General features: G+C 44.8%; 1 protein-coding gene across 6 annotated transcripts; it reads right to left on the bottom strand.

Moving 5' to 3' along the window:
• Window positions 1-1,176: 1,176 nt before the first annotated feature.
• Window positions 1,177-15,097, bottom strand: LOC126502822 (F-box/LRR-repeat protein 21). Of its 6 annotated transcripts, XM_050144132.1 has the most exons (9): window positions 14,958-15,097; window positions 14,448-14,694; window positions 14,258-14,342; window positions 14,001-14,100; window positions 12,969-13,100; window positions 11,470-11,836; window positions 10,932-11,053; window positions 6,400-6,581; window positions 1,177-2,469 (listed from the first exon to the last, which is right to left on the bottom strand). In XM_050144132.1, exons 6-9 carry the CDS (start codon window positions 11,833-11,835, stop codon window positions 1,826-1,828), a joined length of 1,314 nt encoding a protein of 437 aa, XP_050000089.1. In that variant the 5' UTR covers window position 11,836; window positions 12,969-13,100; window positions 14,001-14,100; window positions 14,258-14,342; window positions 14,448-14,694; window positions 14,958-15,097; the 3' UTR covers window positions 1,177-1,825. The 6 variants fall into 6 exon arrangements, with proteins under 6 accessions (XP_050000089.1, XP_050000088.1, XP_050000087.1 ...); XM_050144131.1 differs by having other exon boundaries at window positions 14,258-14,694; XM_050144130.1 differs by lacking the exon at window positions 14,258-14,342 and having other exon boundaries at window positions 14,523-14,694.
• Window positions 15,098-15,503: the final 406 nt, after the last annotated feature.

The following is a 15,503-nucleotide window of genomic DNA, read 5'->3' as shown; positions in this document are numbered from 1 at the left end:
CACACCACTGGCACCTGGTCACCTCGCTATGAAGGTGTGCACACCACTGGCACCTGGTCACCTCACTATGAAGGTGTGCACACCACTGGCACCCAATCACCTCGCTATGCAGGTGTGCACCCACTGGTACCCGGTCACCTGGCTAGCAGGTGTGCACAACATTATCTCACCAAGGCAACAGCAAGTGAGGTCATAGGTTTATCTACTCAGTATTTCCATTACCCTGCCCCTACCTCCATCGTAGTGAAGCCATTTCTCTTACGCCTGTGTTGTCGTTGCCCTGATTAGATTTCAAGTTTTCAATTACGGCACACCTTTCTGGGTCTTAGGTATAAATGATATTATCTGCAATACTAAGAACTCTGACCTCGAGAGAGGTTTTAGTATTGTTACCCAAGACAACGCACAGCTCTAAGAGCGAGGAACACACGTGACCATAAGTCACCTGTCTCAGAGCTCACCATGAGAATGAATGAGGAAGGACAGTCTACTTCCAAACTGTTTACAAACTACAGTGCGTCCTAATTGCTTAACAGGTGAGGATACTCACATTTTAATAGTGAAATGGACTCAAAACTGAAAAATAATAAGCATGTTTCTCTTTTTGAAGGCTGACTTCTAATAATTGTACACATACACACACTCACACACAGAGAGCAGTGATCTTGTACCGGGGAGTTTACGGCACAATGAAGTGCGCAGGTCATAATGAGACAAGCAGATCATACACAGCACAACAGTGGGCGTTACAAAGGAGAGCAGAGTACTCAGGATGTGAGCTAAGGGTCTGACCCAGGAGCTGGGAAAGGTGTCAAGGACGACTTCCCCTCGGAAGTGCCACAGGGGAAAGAAAGATCTGGGGGAGCACAGAGGGAGCGGGTAGAGAGATGCCTGTGGTAGCAGAGGGCAGAGCAGTTGGAGGGACAGAGAAGGAGAGAAGTGGGCAAAGGGCGGGCACAGAGCACCCAGGCAACTGCTCAGACGACATCTTCATCCTGAGGACAAGCTGGAGAAGGGCGTCACCAGTGTGACTAATCAGATGACAGGCCACATACGCGAAAGACATGGCACAGTCCAGATCAACAGCAGCAGGCCAGTAAACACTGATTTCCAAACACATCCTACAAAACTCACCTCTGTACCCACACCGTGTATTCAATTAATAAACACAGTACCTTCTATTTGCTGTATTTTATGAAATGAATTAGCATTACTGGATTTTAACATAATACTAATTACCTTCCAAGTTTATCTAAAAATGAATTTAAAATACTCTAGAAATCAAAGTTGTTTACTAATAAATAAATCACAAAATGCCAAAAAGATTTTAAGTACAATGACACACACCTCTATAATGGTACCTTGATTTTTAACAGTATGTGCTTTGTAAAACATATTGATACCAAATGAAGCTGATGAAATTAAAATAACATGAGGTTGTAACATAAAAATACGTAACTTAAAGGGATCTAATACTGTAAATTGTAATTACATATTAATTATAAATTTAGTATAAATTTCTTAGTAAACTAAACATGCCTCCAAAGGTTGAGAAATGGAAGTCTCTCTCAGCCTTGGACACCTGTAGTCTATCCTACCAATGCTCTAATTAACACACAGTGCCTGTGTCCTACTGACAAAGACTTCTGGCTATTTAAATTTGCTATATTGTTTTCAAATGATTCTACGGAAACCAATTAAGAGATTTGGCAAACAGCAAATATTTAACCTAACACAGTTCAGTGGCTCATCTCAAAAATTACATTTACATGGACAGACAACAGCTAATCCTACTAACAGAGAATTCGGAACCTTTGGCAGCTGGTTACCAGATAGGCATCACATCCGGGAACCACACTCTTCCCAGGTGCTTAGAGACTTCAGCGTGAACTTCGTCTGGGGTGTAATTGTCATCAGGGACCAGAACCTCCTCCATGATTGACAGCTGGGTGAGCCTTCGGCCACAGAGTCGTACAAACTCGACGAAGGCGCTGCAGCTGACCTCACACTCGCTCAGGCCCAAGGCTGTCAGGTTTTGACAGTGCTCAGCAATGCCAATAAGTTCACTGTCCAGGGGCTGAAGGCCATTGGCACACACCACTAACTCAACCAGCCGTGGGCAGTGCACACCTATCCGGCCTAGAATGGCCCTGCTCACTGAACGCCCGAAGTAAACGTGAGTGACGGGGGTCTCTTCTTGGAAGAATGTCTCAAGCTCCTCTTCATATAAGAAGAAGTACATGACAACACTGACCCCGGGAGAGTGTTTCATCAGCGCGTCCCAACTGCGTTTTTTAATGGGGTGGAACTGGATCTGCCCAGGGTTCTCACTCACAACATCTATTCGGAGATGTTGGAGGTTCACGTGAGTCTCACGTGACAGCGCAAGGAGCAGCTCATCGCTCAGAATGTAGTAATTCAACGCCAGCTCTCGGAGGCCCCGATAGTGGTCGGCCACACAGAGGATCCCTGCGGGAAATGGAGGAAATCCTTAAGAACAAAGAATCACGCTGATACTAAAACAGATGAGGTCAACTTAAATTTTCTCTTAGTTATTTTAGTACAACAGATAACTAATGATGTTTGGGAAAATGGCCGCTAACGTGTGTGTGTGTGTGTGTGTGTGTGTGTGTGTGTGTGTGTGTGTGTGCAGGTTAATTAAAAATTTCCCCATACATAGGGCTGGGGGAGGGATATGCAAACCGCTGCAGCCACTAAGGAGATTGGTGTGGAGGTTCCCAAAGAGCCAAACCTAGAGCTACCATAAAACTCTCTGTACCCATCTTAGGGACACCTGAAAGGCTAATTCAGCACAGCAGAGACACTTGGGCAACCACGTTGACTGAGGCACTATTCACACGAGCTGAGACGGGGAAACAGCCTAGGAGTCCAGCAACAGGTGAGTGTGGGTAAAGAAAATGTTCTCTGTATGTGTAACGACTTCTACTGAGTCATAAGAACGGAATTGTGACACTTTCAGCAAAATGAATCAACTGGAGATTACTGTGTTAAACAAAATAAGGTAGGTTCATAAAGATAAATGTCACACTTCCTAACATACTCCAAGTTTATATTTAAGTTCACACACACGAGTACATATGTGTGTACACACACATGCACATATACACGCACACACACATACATGTAAGGCGTGAAAGCTCAGTATGTTCTAGTTTCCTCTCATGGCTGCGATAAAACACTGACCAAAATCAAGGTGAAGAGGAAAGGGGTCATTTGGCTTAGACATCTAGACCATAGTCCATCTTGACCGAAGCCAGGACAGGAACCCGAGGCAGAAACTGAAGGCAAGATGATGGAGAAATGCCACTCACAGGTTTGTTTCTGTGGTTACTCGGCTTGCTTTTCCACACAGTCCAGGACTACCACACAGGGGCAGCACTACTCATGGGAGACTGGGCCCACATCAATTCTTAATTAAGAAAATGTCCCCACTGATGGAGGCATTTTCTCAATTGAGGTTCTTTCTTCCCGGATGACCTTAGCTTGGGTCAGCTGGAAAGAGCCAGCAAGCCTGAAAGGGGCTATGGCAGGGAAGAACGATGGAGAAACAAAGTGATGGGTACCTGTGATATGAAAGCAAAAGGGGGGGGAAGAGGGCCAGGAAGGGGAGAGGGGAGGCCGATAGGCATAATGAATAACAACACAATATATACATGAAAATGCCATGATAAAACCTACTACTTTGGGGCATTAATTTAAAAAATTAACTAGAAAAAAATGACAGACCAATCTTCCTGATGAACATTCATGCCAAAAATCCCAACCAAACACTTGCAAATCTTGCTGGCAGGAATAGCTGAGTTTGGATACCCAGAACCCATGTAAGGCTGCATGTGGAAGCATTTTTGCAATCTTAGCACACCTACAACAAGACGGAAGCTGGGGATGCAGAATTCCCAGAAGGTCTTTGGTCACCTGACCTGGTGTCTACAGTAGCAGACAAGATACCATGTCTCAAAGAAGTTGGATGGTAAAGACACATTCCTGATTTCTACACATGTGCCACAGCCTATGTGTCCCCAGCACTCTAAACGATGAGTACACACACATACGTGCGCACGCACACACACACGCACAAACATGCACACACATGCTTAAAAATGCTTGCAAATCAAATATAGGAACATATTAAAAAGGACATTCGGCATGACGAGGTCGGCTTTATTCTACAGTTGCAAGAGATATTCAACGTGTGCCGGTCAGTAAATGTAAGACATCACATAAACGGTCTTAAAGACAGAAATCACATGATTTTCTTGATAGAAGCAGAAAAGGGTTTGAACAAAATGCCACATTCCTTCATGATAAAAGCCTTGAAGAGAGTGGAAGCAGAAGGAATATGTCTTAACATAACAAAGGCTGCCATCTATGACGAAAGTGTGTCTCAACATAACAAAAGCTGTCTATGATGAACCTGCAGCCAGCATTATACAAACGGGAGAAAATTCCAAAACATTCTGACTAAAACGAGGAACAAATCAAGGCTGCTCACGTCCTCCACTCTTACTACAGTAACAGAAGCCTTAGGACACCAAGCCGAGAGAAGCAAATGAAAGGGATATAAATATGGGAGTTGGCTGGTTTTATGTTAACTTGACACAAGAGTCATCTGGGAAGAAAAATCTGAATTGAGAAAATGCCCCCACCAGACGTCCTGTGGTGAGTTTTCTTACTTAGCGATTGATATCAGAATGCCAAGCCTATTGTGGGTGGTGTCACCCTTTGGCAGGCAGCCCCGGGATGTATTAAAAAGCAGGCTGGTCAGGCCATAGGAAGCCAGCCAGTAAGCAGCTCTCCTCTTTCCTTTATGGCCTTGTATCACTTCCTGCCTCCAGGTTCCTGTCCTGATTTCTCTGGACGATGGACTGCAAGCCAGAAGATGAAATAAACCCTCTCTTCCCCAAGATGCTTTTGGTCACAGTGTTTTTATCACAGCAACAGAACCTGAAGACAAGAGGAAAGGAAATAAAGAACTTGCAGACGACATGCTTCTCTACATAAGACTCTCCAGGAAAACCTTGAGAGCTGCTGAGCACCGGCAAAGAGTGGCAGGATGCAAAATGAACATGCAAAAACCACTGCATTTTTCTACATTCCAATAACACATGTGCTAAGGCAGAAATCAGGAAAACCATCCATTCACAACTGCCCCCACCCCACATGGCACACCTTGGAATAAACACATCTACAATGAAAACTTCAAAGCAAGTGAAACAGACACTAGATGATGGCCGCATGCTCTGGCTGCAGGGTGTAGACAAATCAAGCTGAAACCGAGCTGGAAATTTCCTGCAGGCTAGCTCTCATAATGCTTCCAAGTGCTATGAAGGCTGACGGGGGAGTCTTACTCAGCTATGAACCCTGTGCGCTGCCAGCCTCCAGTAGACAACAAGTGCCCACCGCTGCCACAGTTCCATGACTGTCTCGGGAATAACTTTCTCATTGAATCTGAGGGCCACTCCACAGAAGAGAACTCATACTTGGTACTGTAAACCTGTTCAAAGCCCATGGTCGGAAGGCCATAGGCCCTGACACGGAAGCTTCTACTGGCATTCTGCTAAGTAGGCGTGCTATGCCCATCAGACTGACCTTATTATGCTCGCTCGTGGATGAATGCTGCTTAGCCGTTGTCAGAGAAGCCCCATTTTATAATGGACAGCAGTGACTGCAGGGACTTTAATTGGTAAGAGATGAAAATATAAGTGATTTTTGAGTGCTCAGTCCTAAGAGAGCATCTGTATAACTCGCTGGCCGAGACTCAGGAAAGACGGCAGAAAGAGGGGTGGGAAGGATGCGAGAGACAGAGGAAGTACACGGAATGCAGAGACAGTATTCCGTGGACATGACACTGTTTGCTGCACTCGTGGGCTCACAGCCACTGAAGACACCCTCCAACATGGCATCACGGGTAGGAAGGGGCTCATGAGGGAGGTCCCACCCCTCTGCGAGGAGCTTTCTCTGCTGAGTGTTGCTAGGGGAGAAGATTTCTTCCCATGGTGTTGCCACTGGTAAATTGTCCATGATCTAATAATCCCAATAACACAGAGGGTCAGCAAAATGGAGAAGAAATTAACTAGAAGGGGGGCTAACTGGGAAGAAGAAGGGAAGGAACAAGAGAAGGTAACTGGAGCGAACATGATCAAAATATGTTATGTACATGCATGAAATTGTCAAAAATGGGTCACTAATTTTGACAAGATTAACACATGTCCAAGGGGGAAATATTCTCTGAAGAAGCAACTTACATCTAATTTGAAGATGATTGCTTTTGATAAAATTCTTAAAAATTATGATCCAAAGGCGTGTACTTTTCAATAGGTAATTTGTTGTTACTATAGTAAAAACCATCGATCAATTTACATAAAAAGTACGACCTACCATCAGACGAAACATGAGGACAGCTGCTCATTTTCAGGAGTCGCAGAGTGTCACTACTGTTGGCCACGAGAATCTTCAGGGAGGGATCGTCCACAGGCGCATCTCCGATCTTAACTGATGAGAACGACTTTGAGTTGACAAACACAACTGTAAGCGCTGACACAAAATGAGACTCGCATGCCAATAAGAAAAAATTATGAAAACGTTATTTAAAACTCCTACTTTCAAACAAGTAGCATTAAAAAACAAATTCTTAGGTGCTAAAATACAGTAAAAATAGACTATGTTTTCATGCTATTACTATTAGACGACATTCCTATTTCCTTTTAAATAAAATTTCAAGTTAGTATCAAAGTATGGGTTCCATCCCGGCACTCTCATGCTCGTTTGTCTCTGTGCGTCCCTCTTCTCCACGCCCTTCTCTCTGCCTTTCCCCATCCTCCCGACCCATCTATCTCTGGTCCCCTCATCCCTCCAAATACTCCTGCTCTCATCATCTGGATTCCAGTGTCTTCCTCTCTCTCCCCGCTTCCCTCTTCCGTGGTTCTCTTTCTACTTTCATAACCTCAAACACACACACACAGACACACACTCACATTCACGCTGGACACATGGAGTCTGCACATGAGAGAAGGCATGCAGTATTTGTTGTCCTGAGTTTGACCTATTTCAGCTAACATCTTCATGTCTACTTCCACATATTTTCCTGAAAATATCATGATTTTGTATTTCTTCAAGGTGAAAAAAAATTCTACTGTGTATGTACTATGCTTCACCCATTGTCTGTTGATGGACATCTAGGCTGGTTTGTCTTCTTAACTATTGTGAGCAGTAAGTCAGCAAACATGGCTATGCATGCATCTCTGTGTAGTTTATCACTTCAGGTAGTTTGCCAGTAGCATAACTTGTAATACATACTGTATTTTGTAATATACAGACAGCATACAGTAATTTGTTTAGTATGGGTTCTTGCCTTTGGTAGGGGATTAGGTGGTGGTAGGTGTCTGAGCTCAATTTTAGAGCTTACATTCTATTCCAATGACTTCTCTACAGGGTAAGAGATGAGGATCCAGTTTCATTCTTCTACATCCAGTTTTCCAACCAACATTTGCTGAAGATGCTGCGTTTTTTTTTTTTTTTTTTTTATTTCCAGTGCATGCTGTACCTGTTTGGTCTCATTTTCAGGTTTTATATTCTATAACACTGGCTTGTATGTCTGTTTTTGTAACCATCCCAAGCCTAGTTTCTGTAACTGTGGCTCTGAGCTATAACTCAAGCCCAGCTTTTGTACTTGCACGTTGTTCTTTCTGCTTAGAATTGCTGCAGCAATGAGGGTCTCTTTGTGCTTCTGTATCAACAGCAGAACTGTTTTCTCTACCGCTGTGAAGACTGGAATGTGTTTCTGATGGAGACTGTTGAGTCTCTAAGCCACTTTGGCCAATGCAGTCATTTTCTACACTACCAATCCTGCCATAAGGTTTCTCCATCTTCTTAAATTCCTCTCTGATGTCCTAAGGTTTCCATTGCAGGGGTCTCCCACTGCCTTTCTCCACAGTTAGGTTTAATTCTGAGTTTAATTCTGGGTCTTATGGGGGCATTATAAATGGGATTTTCTTCTTTCTTGGCAGTTTCATTATTAATATATAGAAAGGCTACAGACTTTTGTGTGGTGACTTTGTGTCTTGTTACTTTGCTGGAGTTTAAGACTTCTCCGGTGAGCTCTCTAGGACCTTGTAAGTACAGACTCAAGTCTGCAAGTGTGAGTAATCGTTCTCTTCCTTTCCCATCTGTATCCTTTTTATTTATTTCTCTAATGATAGAGCTCTAGCTAGGATTGCATGCATTATATTGAATTAAGAGTGGTTAGGTGGACATTCCTATCTAACTTTAGAGGAAGGTTGGGGTGTTTAACTCTGGGAAAAGCCTCACGTGTCCAGTGAGATGATCACATGATTTCCATTTCTAAACCCATTTTGTGTGTTACATAACATTGAATGATATGCAAAACCAACCTTGAATCTCTGGGGGAAAACTAACTTGTTTGTGGTGTAGGTTTGAAAATGGAACAATGAGAAAGGAAAAATTCCAAATATCTCCTAAAGGATGTCTTAGCTATTTTCAACCTTAAGAATTCGATGTCAAGTATTAAAAAGTTATAGTTTATTTTCTAGAACAGGGATTAGCTAACTACGGACCACCAGCCAAGCTCAGTGCAGAGTCTGTTTCTCTGTTTCATGAGTGAAGACTAAATCGTTTGCATTATTAAAGGTGGGAAAGACCTGAAGCATAACTCCGTGTGGCATGGGAGCTACAGGAAACAGAGTTAAGGCTCACAGATGAAGCCTGCATGGCCCAGCCACGCGCTCTCCTTTCGCATGGTCTGTGTTGGCTTCTCCCCTGCAACAGAAGAGCTGGGGAATTGAGGCCGATCTGTATGGCCCTCAGAGCCTAGAATTCTTTGGGTTCTTCCTACCTCCTCCCAGGAAAAATACACTTTTCCCTGTTTCATTCACTTCTATATTTCCAGACCTAAGACAGAGTCTGCAGCATAGCAATCAATAATACTTTTCAAAGGATGAAGGGATGTCATAATCCTATGTTCTTTACCCAGCAGATCTAAACGAAGTAAATAAGGCAGTTACATTTTTGAAGAATTACAAAATAAAGCTTACTAATAGCGTGACCTCAGCGTAGGCAGAATTCCACACATTTTCAGATTCATTATTCCTGGCCAAGTCAGAAAGTGTGGAAAGCAAATCCAAGGCAAGACCCCTTCCCTTCCACAAACTCCACCTTGGCTGTATTCAAGGTTCTGCTGGCCCTGTTAGGATGACTACATTGGTTATAAATGTGCAAACACATGGTCTTACACTAATTAAAAGTGGTTTTCACACAGCAGAGGGCTAGGGTGCCACTAACTTAATACAGAACTGTATCTCTTTTTCAAGAAATATAAAGTTGGTTTTTTTCCCCCCTTCAATCAACTCTGAATTAGTTGTTTTCGTCTTGCAGGACACGGAAGAGGCACAGCACAGGTTTCCTCATAGTTCCACTTGCTACACTCTTCATGTCTAAAGTCCCATAATTTCATCTAGCTTTTCCACCCGCTGCCTGGCATCTGCCGGGTAACTGCATAGCAACCCCAGATGCTGACCCTGGAGGCTGATGGGTACCGGCAGCCTTAGCTTTGGACTCTAAGTCGCATAAGGTCAGTCTGAGCCTGTGGACTATAAACAAGGAAGTGACTCTTCAACGCTAGTCAGCTTTCATCTGATTACTTATATTATCCTAAATCCCCAAATGACCCAATTTTTTTCCAGCCTACCTCCTAAAACGACAACAGGCTAGCAGAAAGCCTGGCTGAGAGAGCCATGACCCAGTTTACAGGTGGGAGGATGCTGTTATCCCTACCCTCTTCTGGAGGAGAGTTCTGTTAGGAGATTTTTATCAATGGCTGTAATGAAGAGCTAGTTACAAAGTGAACGCTACTTTCACCTGGGTTCCTGGTGCACAGGTGAACAACACGGATGGTCTCTCATGCTTCCAAAAGGGTGAGTGTGAGGCAAGCCCAGTAAACAGGCTGAGCTCATCACTGAGAGGGTTTGGAGAACTAACAGTGCAAAGAAGAGAAAACGCGGCCGGCCTTATAGTTGGTGCTGGTTGTCAACTCAAGAGACTCTTGAGTCACGTCGGAGCCTTTGGGGATTATCATATTATTTACTTACTACCTGTATATGTTCGTGCATGTGCACACTCTATTACCAGATGTGGAGGTCAAAGGACAAATGACAGAAGTTCTTTCCTGCCACCATATGGGTTCTGGGGCTCGAATTCAGATTCTCAGACCAGGCGGGAAGCACCCTTACCCGCTGAGCCCCCTCACTGTCCCAGGACTATTCTAATTACGTCAGCTGAGATGAAGGCTTACTGGCTGGAGCCAGCACCGTGCCTTTTGGGATCCTGGACTATACGAATGGGGGTGGGCACTGAAGAGCGGCATCCATCGGCATTCTCTGCCGCCTGACAACGATGCCATATGGCTGGATGCTTCAAGCTCCTGCTTCTCGGCTTCCCAACCATGCTGGACTGTGCACTGGAAGTGCCAGGAAAGGATATTTTTCCCTTACATTGCTTTGGACAGAGTATCTTCTAAACTAAGACAGTAGGAGCAGACAGTGACCAGTTTGAGAAGACGTCTCTGCAGAGCTGAGGACACTCAGGAGAGGCCTGAAGACGGTGCTTCCTGCAGTGGACAGTGCTGGGAACGTCTAAGTGACTTCACCTTTCCTCTTTGATTATCCAGCGCCGGGTTTTGACTGACACGCTTGGCCAGCTAGGCTAGCCATGGGGCTGAACTCTAAGTCAATGAGAAACCCAGCCTTACAGGAGGTGGGTGGTGGGTTTTGGGGGGAGGGCACACGTCCTCTGACAGTCACATGCATGCACACACACGCACACCAGCACGCACATGAACACAAACATCATTTAAAAAGAAGTCTACCGTAGCTCACCAAAGGCCCAGTAGTCTCACCTTGGGCACACTCATAAAGCTTGGTTTGGCTGTGGAAATCAACCCCAGGGTCTGGATGGAACAGTTTACCAGCTGAGAGAGAATCTCACAGGCAGCTCCCGCTGACTCAATACTACTATCAACCTATAAAGACAATTTTTAATATGAACTTCCTGAAGGTAATGTGTCAGAACCACTGGAAATGCAATTATTTAATGGAATTTAATAACCAAGTTCTGTTGATCCCTTTCATCAGTTGAAATGACTGCTTTTCTACGGAATGTCTGATCTTACAAAGGGAGAAACAGAAAGATGGCAAAGTAACTTTGCAGCACGTCATGCTTTCAGGCCTTTATAATGACCTGGGTATTAATAATAACAGCCAAGTGAGAAAACTGAAGTATAAGTCATTTACTTACAGCTCGGGCTCTCTATCTCAGTCTGTGCAACAACTAGAGAACAACCAGAAAGCAACGTGGGCTAAAAACCCTGGCGTATTTACCAAGTGCCTCCAAGTAAGGATCCAAACTCACAGAGGGATCTCGCACGCGGCTTCGTACCTTCAAGCTGACATACTGCAGGTGCGCCGCGTGCTTCCTGATGATCTGCTGAATGAGATCGGGATGAGCGGACTTAAAATAGGAAGTGGCTGACCGGTTCAGCTCAAACTCAAACTTCCTCCAGAGATCAGGAACGTGAAACACTTCATTCCAGCTCCTACACACAGAAGACGCGCGGGCTCGGTCTATTAAAGGGAGATACCGGAAGATGTGTAATATCACGTGCTGCGGTAGAGTCCCCCAGTCTGGAAGAACAGGGAGCACACGAGCGTGGGGGAGAGAAAGGCGGAGCCCACGTCTGGGCTGCTTCACCACTGGTGAAGACCGGACAGCGTTATTCACGGCAGAGAAATGATTCCTCTTCATTCTGTAAGCATCAGAAAATGCTGTTTGTTTCTTGTCTGGCACCCCACAAACATCCGTACTCTAACTGTATAGACTGATATGCACCCCACAAACATCCGTACTCTAACTGTATAGACTGATAAGCACCCCACAAACATCCGTACTCTAACTGTATAGACTGATATAAGGAATGGGCAGTAACCCAACCAGCGCCCTTTTCACAGCAACCTTCCGCTTCCATGCACTGATAAATGCTACCGTGTGCTGAGGACAGAGCACAAACCGGCTCTCAAAACCGTGCTCAAAGGCTGAACACAAGGGTAAACATGTGAGGGGAGCATGTTAACTGCATGAGAGGAAACACAGAACTGCATGTGACTGCCTTTGTGGATGGGAGAAGTAGCTAGCAGCCTCTAATGGGAAGCATTCAAAATATACCCCGGCTTTTGTGGAAACACCACACTGAAATTCTGCTAAACTCCTGGGAGATGTGGGAGACAGTACAACTAAAAGTATCTGTCAGGAAAGTCTCAGCTATGCCTCGTAGTAACCATGTGACTCTAAGCCTGGTTTCTCATCCGTAAGGCGGAGGTCAGAGTCCCCATAAAGCTGCTAGGAGGAGTGGAGCATTTTAAGTATCGGCGTCTTGGGCATACTCAAGAAGCACTGCTGTACTAAATTGCATTTTTCTCAACTCCTTTCATTTGGAAAGGCATGTCACAATTCTAAGAGAAAACCAAATGATTTGTACTGAATTTCAGGTGGCAGCTTGGACATACGAATTCTGGGAAATGTGGGCATAGCAGGGACAGAGCGGTTGCACGAGGACATATCTGCTCCTCTGTGGTCAGTAATAAAAAACACGAGAATAAAATTATTCTCCCCAGAAAGACTCTCCAGGTATTAACTACCTGGGGACACTACCAAGCTCCAACAGCTGAAGCCCAGATATATTGATACATACAAGAACATATCTATAATTTTCTCTGCATGTTTTATGTAAGAACCCAGAGTATTAAATGTACAATTATTTGAGAGGCTTTATAATGGTAAGGAAATGGTTCTGAACTTAACTCTGATTAATGACCTAGCCCTCCTTTCACCCATCAACGTTAGGAACATATACACCAGTTTAGTACCAGATTTGAACATACTTTCACATCCACGGAAATCTTTATTTACAGTGAAAGCACACTTGTCTTGAGACTCGAGCTGAGTGGTGTGAAGCATTTCTTAACCACAACATAAAGTAGGATCCCAGAAGCAGGACTGATCTACAAAAGTCACTGAAAAAAGGGAAAGTCATTGTTAGGACTTAGAAACTGCAATGGAAAACAAAACCCTGGCCAACTTGTAACTCAAGTATCAGAGGATAACTGTTTCACGTAGTAGCCTACAAAATCATTAAAATTTCAGTAAATTAAGAAAGGCGACCCCTAATATAAAACTTTACTAGAAGAGGAGTGAAGACAAATAAAGACTTTATCCGAATGCCAGATTTTGTATAACTACCTCATAGTTCTCTACCCCGAGCGATTGTGTTATATATTCAGCTTGATTGTCCATAACAAGAATGGCTCAATTTACTGAATTCATTAAACTCCCAGTCTACTGAATCATCATAAAGAATTAACGCTGTTAGGAGCTGGAAAGATGGCTCAGTGGACACGAGCACTTGCTGCTCTTACAGAGGCCCCAGCTTCGATTGCCAGCACTCAAACGTGCATCAGGTACACACATGGTAGGTACACAAACATAAATACAGGCAAAATCCCAATATGGATAAACCTCTTAAAAAGGAATATTATGTTAATACCCATAATTTAGTAAATACATGTTAATTTTCTTTCTCCTCACATAAACTAATGAATATAAAACTTTACCCTCCCAATTACAAACTTCATACAGCACAACATTGTAGTTATGTGTGTCAGTATATTTTAGAATGTAAAATAAATTGATCTGTATTACTTGGAAATACTTTCCTGATCATTTATTCATTATTTAATGAATGAGTTTAAATAATGAGTTACATTATGGAATGCCACTTAGTCATATTGTTTTCCCGTTAAAATGTTTTTCTTGGAAATATTTCATATAAAAATTCTACCTTAAATATAAGGGGCTATTTTTCACTTCTTTTTACGTGAAAGAAATGGATCGCTTCTTTTTCAAGACTCTCTTACCTAAAGGTGGCTTCCGAGTTACAGTTGACGCTGGACCAGTGAAACGAAGCAATTGTTGCCATAGGGTACTCACCAACATCCATTTGCCTTCACTTTCAGTCTTGGAAAACACCACAAAAGCATCGTTAGGGCATGTGGTAATCTTACGCTACGGTTATTTATAAGTCACTATATACATTGTCATTTTATTGGTAAATTATTAAAACTATTTTCTGCCCATATGAAAAACTAGGTTATGGAAATATCGCAATACTTACCAGGAGTTACACTGGAAGCTATTCATATCAGGCAGGAAACCAATCTGAAAACTCACATTTTACCTACTATTTATGGAGAGATATCCTGAAAATTTAAGGTGATTCATGATTACATGTATTTGTTTATTAGCTGTATAACTTTTTCAGCACAGTTCAAACTTCTCTGTAGTATTAAGATATATTTACTTACGAAGGAGATACATTCATTTTTAAGGGCAGTATCTGAAGACCGAAGTTTGCAAAAATGCACTTGGACTGAAAATACCTTTTGAGGTGCGAGAATGCCAGAAAGGCTGCACAGAACTTGATTGACCTGGACCATCCCTTAGAGACCCTTACGGAGACGGGCACCTAGCAGCCTGCCCCATCTTCCTGCATCCTCGGCTTCCAGACTGGGCTGGGGAGAGACGGCGCCAAGCCAGGGCAGAGTTTAGAGTCTACAAATGAGAACAAATGACAGTGCGAATGCACCTCTCCAACGCTGCACGGTGCAATTTATCCTACATTCTAACTGCCCAGAGAAACCCTAGGCAAAAAACCCTCCACACAGCTGGCGGCGAAAAGGCCTGGCGGGCTTGGGTCCGAGGCCGTTCGGGTCCACTCTCCCCCTGCCACCCGACAGCTCTGGGGGCTCGCCTCTGAGGCTCGGCCCGCCCCTCCCCGCCCCGAGCGGTCCCCGGAGCTGCGCCACAAACCTTACCTCAGAACCCACGCCTGAGCTGCAGCCAGCCCAGGTCCAGCCCTCAGGTCCAGCACAGGAGTCCGCTTGCCGAAGCCCAGCAGCCCGCTTCTCAGGTGAGCGCTGGACCGTGATGGACAGTCTGGCCCCGTAGGTCAGGCCCCGCCCACGCCCCGCCCCTCCGGGAAGCTTCGCCCCCACCGATTTGCTCGAGGTACACAGGTCCCCGTGCCCGCCCACGCCCCGCCCTTCCGGATATTCAGTACCCGGTCCCCGGGCAGCCTCGCCCCACCCCCAGCAGCTGTGTGTATGCCTTATGCCTGCCCACTCCCCGCCCCTTAATAATGCCCCGCCCTCCGGAAGTGCCTGCTCCTCAGAGATGCCCCGCCCTGTCCAGCCACGAAGCCTACGTGAGTCCACCAAGAGCTAGACCCTGATACACGCCCACGCCTCGCCCCCTCGGGAACGCCCCGCCCATTGGTGGAAGCCCCCCCTACCCCAGAAGCTCCGATCCTAAGCAGCCTTGCCCAGCCCGTGCCATTCTGCTGGAGCCCAGGGCCTCATCTA

This window comes from Alexandromys fortis, unplaced genomic scaffold (genome assembly GCF_014885135.2).
Source record: "Alexandromys fortis isolate MF-2015 unplaced genomic scaffold, M_Fortis_MF-2015_v1.1 scaffold_1, whole genome shotgun sequence".
NCBI classification, from domain to species: domain Eukaryota; kingdom Metazoa; phylum Chordata; class Mammalia; order Rodentia; family Cricetidae; genus Alexandromys; species Alexandromys fortis.
Note: the sequence above shows the minus strand (reverse complement) of the source record. Positions and strands in the feature narration are given on the sequence as shown.

Excerpts from the sequence above, each read along its gene's own strand:
- LOC126502822 (XM_050144129.1), bottom strand. The coding sequence starts at position 11,835 with ATGAAGAGGAATCATTTCTCTGCCGTGAATAACGCTGTCCGGTCTTCA. Across the intron at positions 6,582-10,931 it reads AGCTTTATGAGTGTGCCCAA|GGCATGCGAGTCTCATTTTG; the intron begins GGTGAGACTACT and ends TTTTTTCTTATT. Across the intron at positions 2,470-6,399 it reads TCCTCATGTTTCGTCTGATG|GGATCCTCTGTGTGGCCGAC; the intron begins GTAGGTCGTACT and ends CATTTCCCGCAG.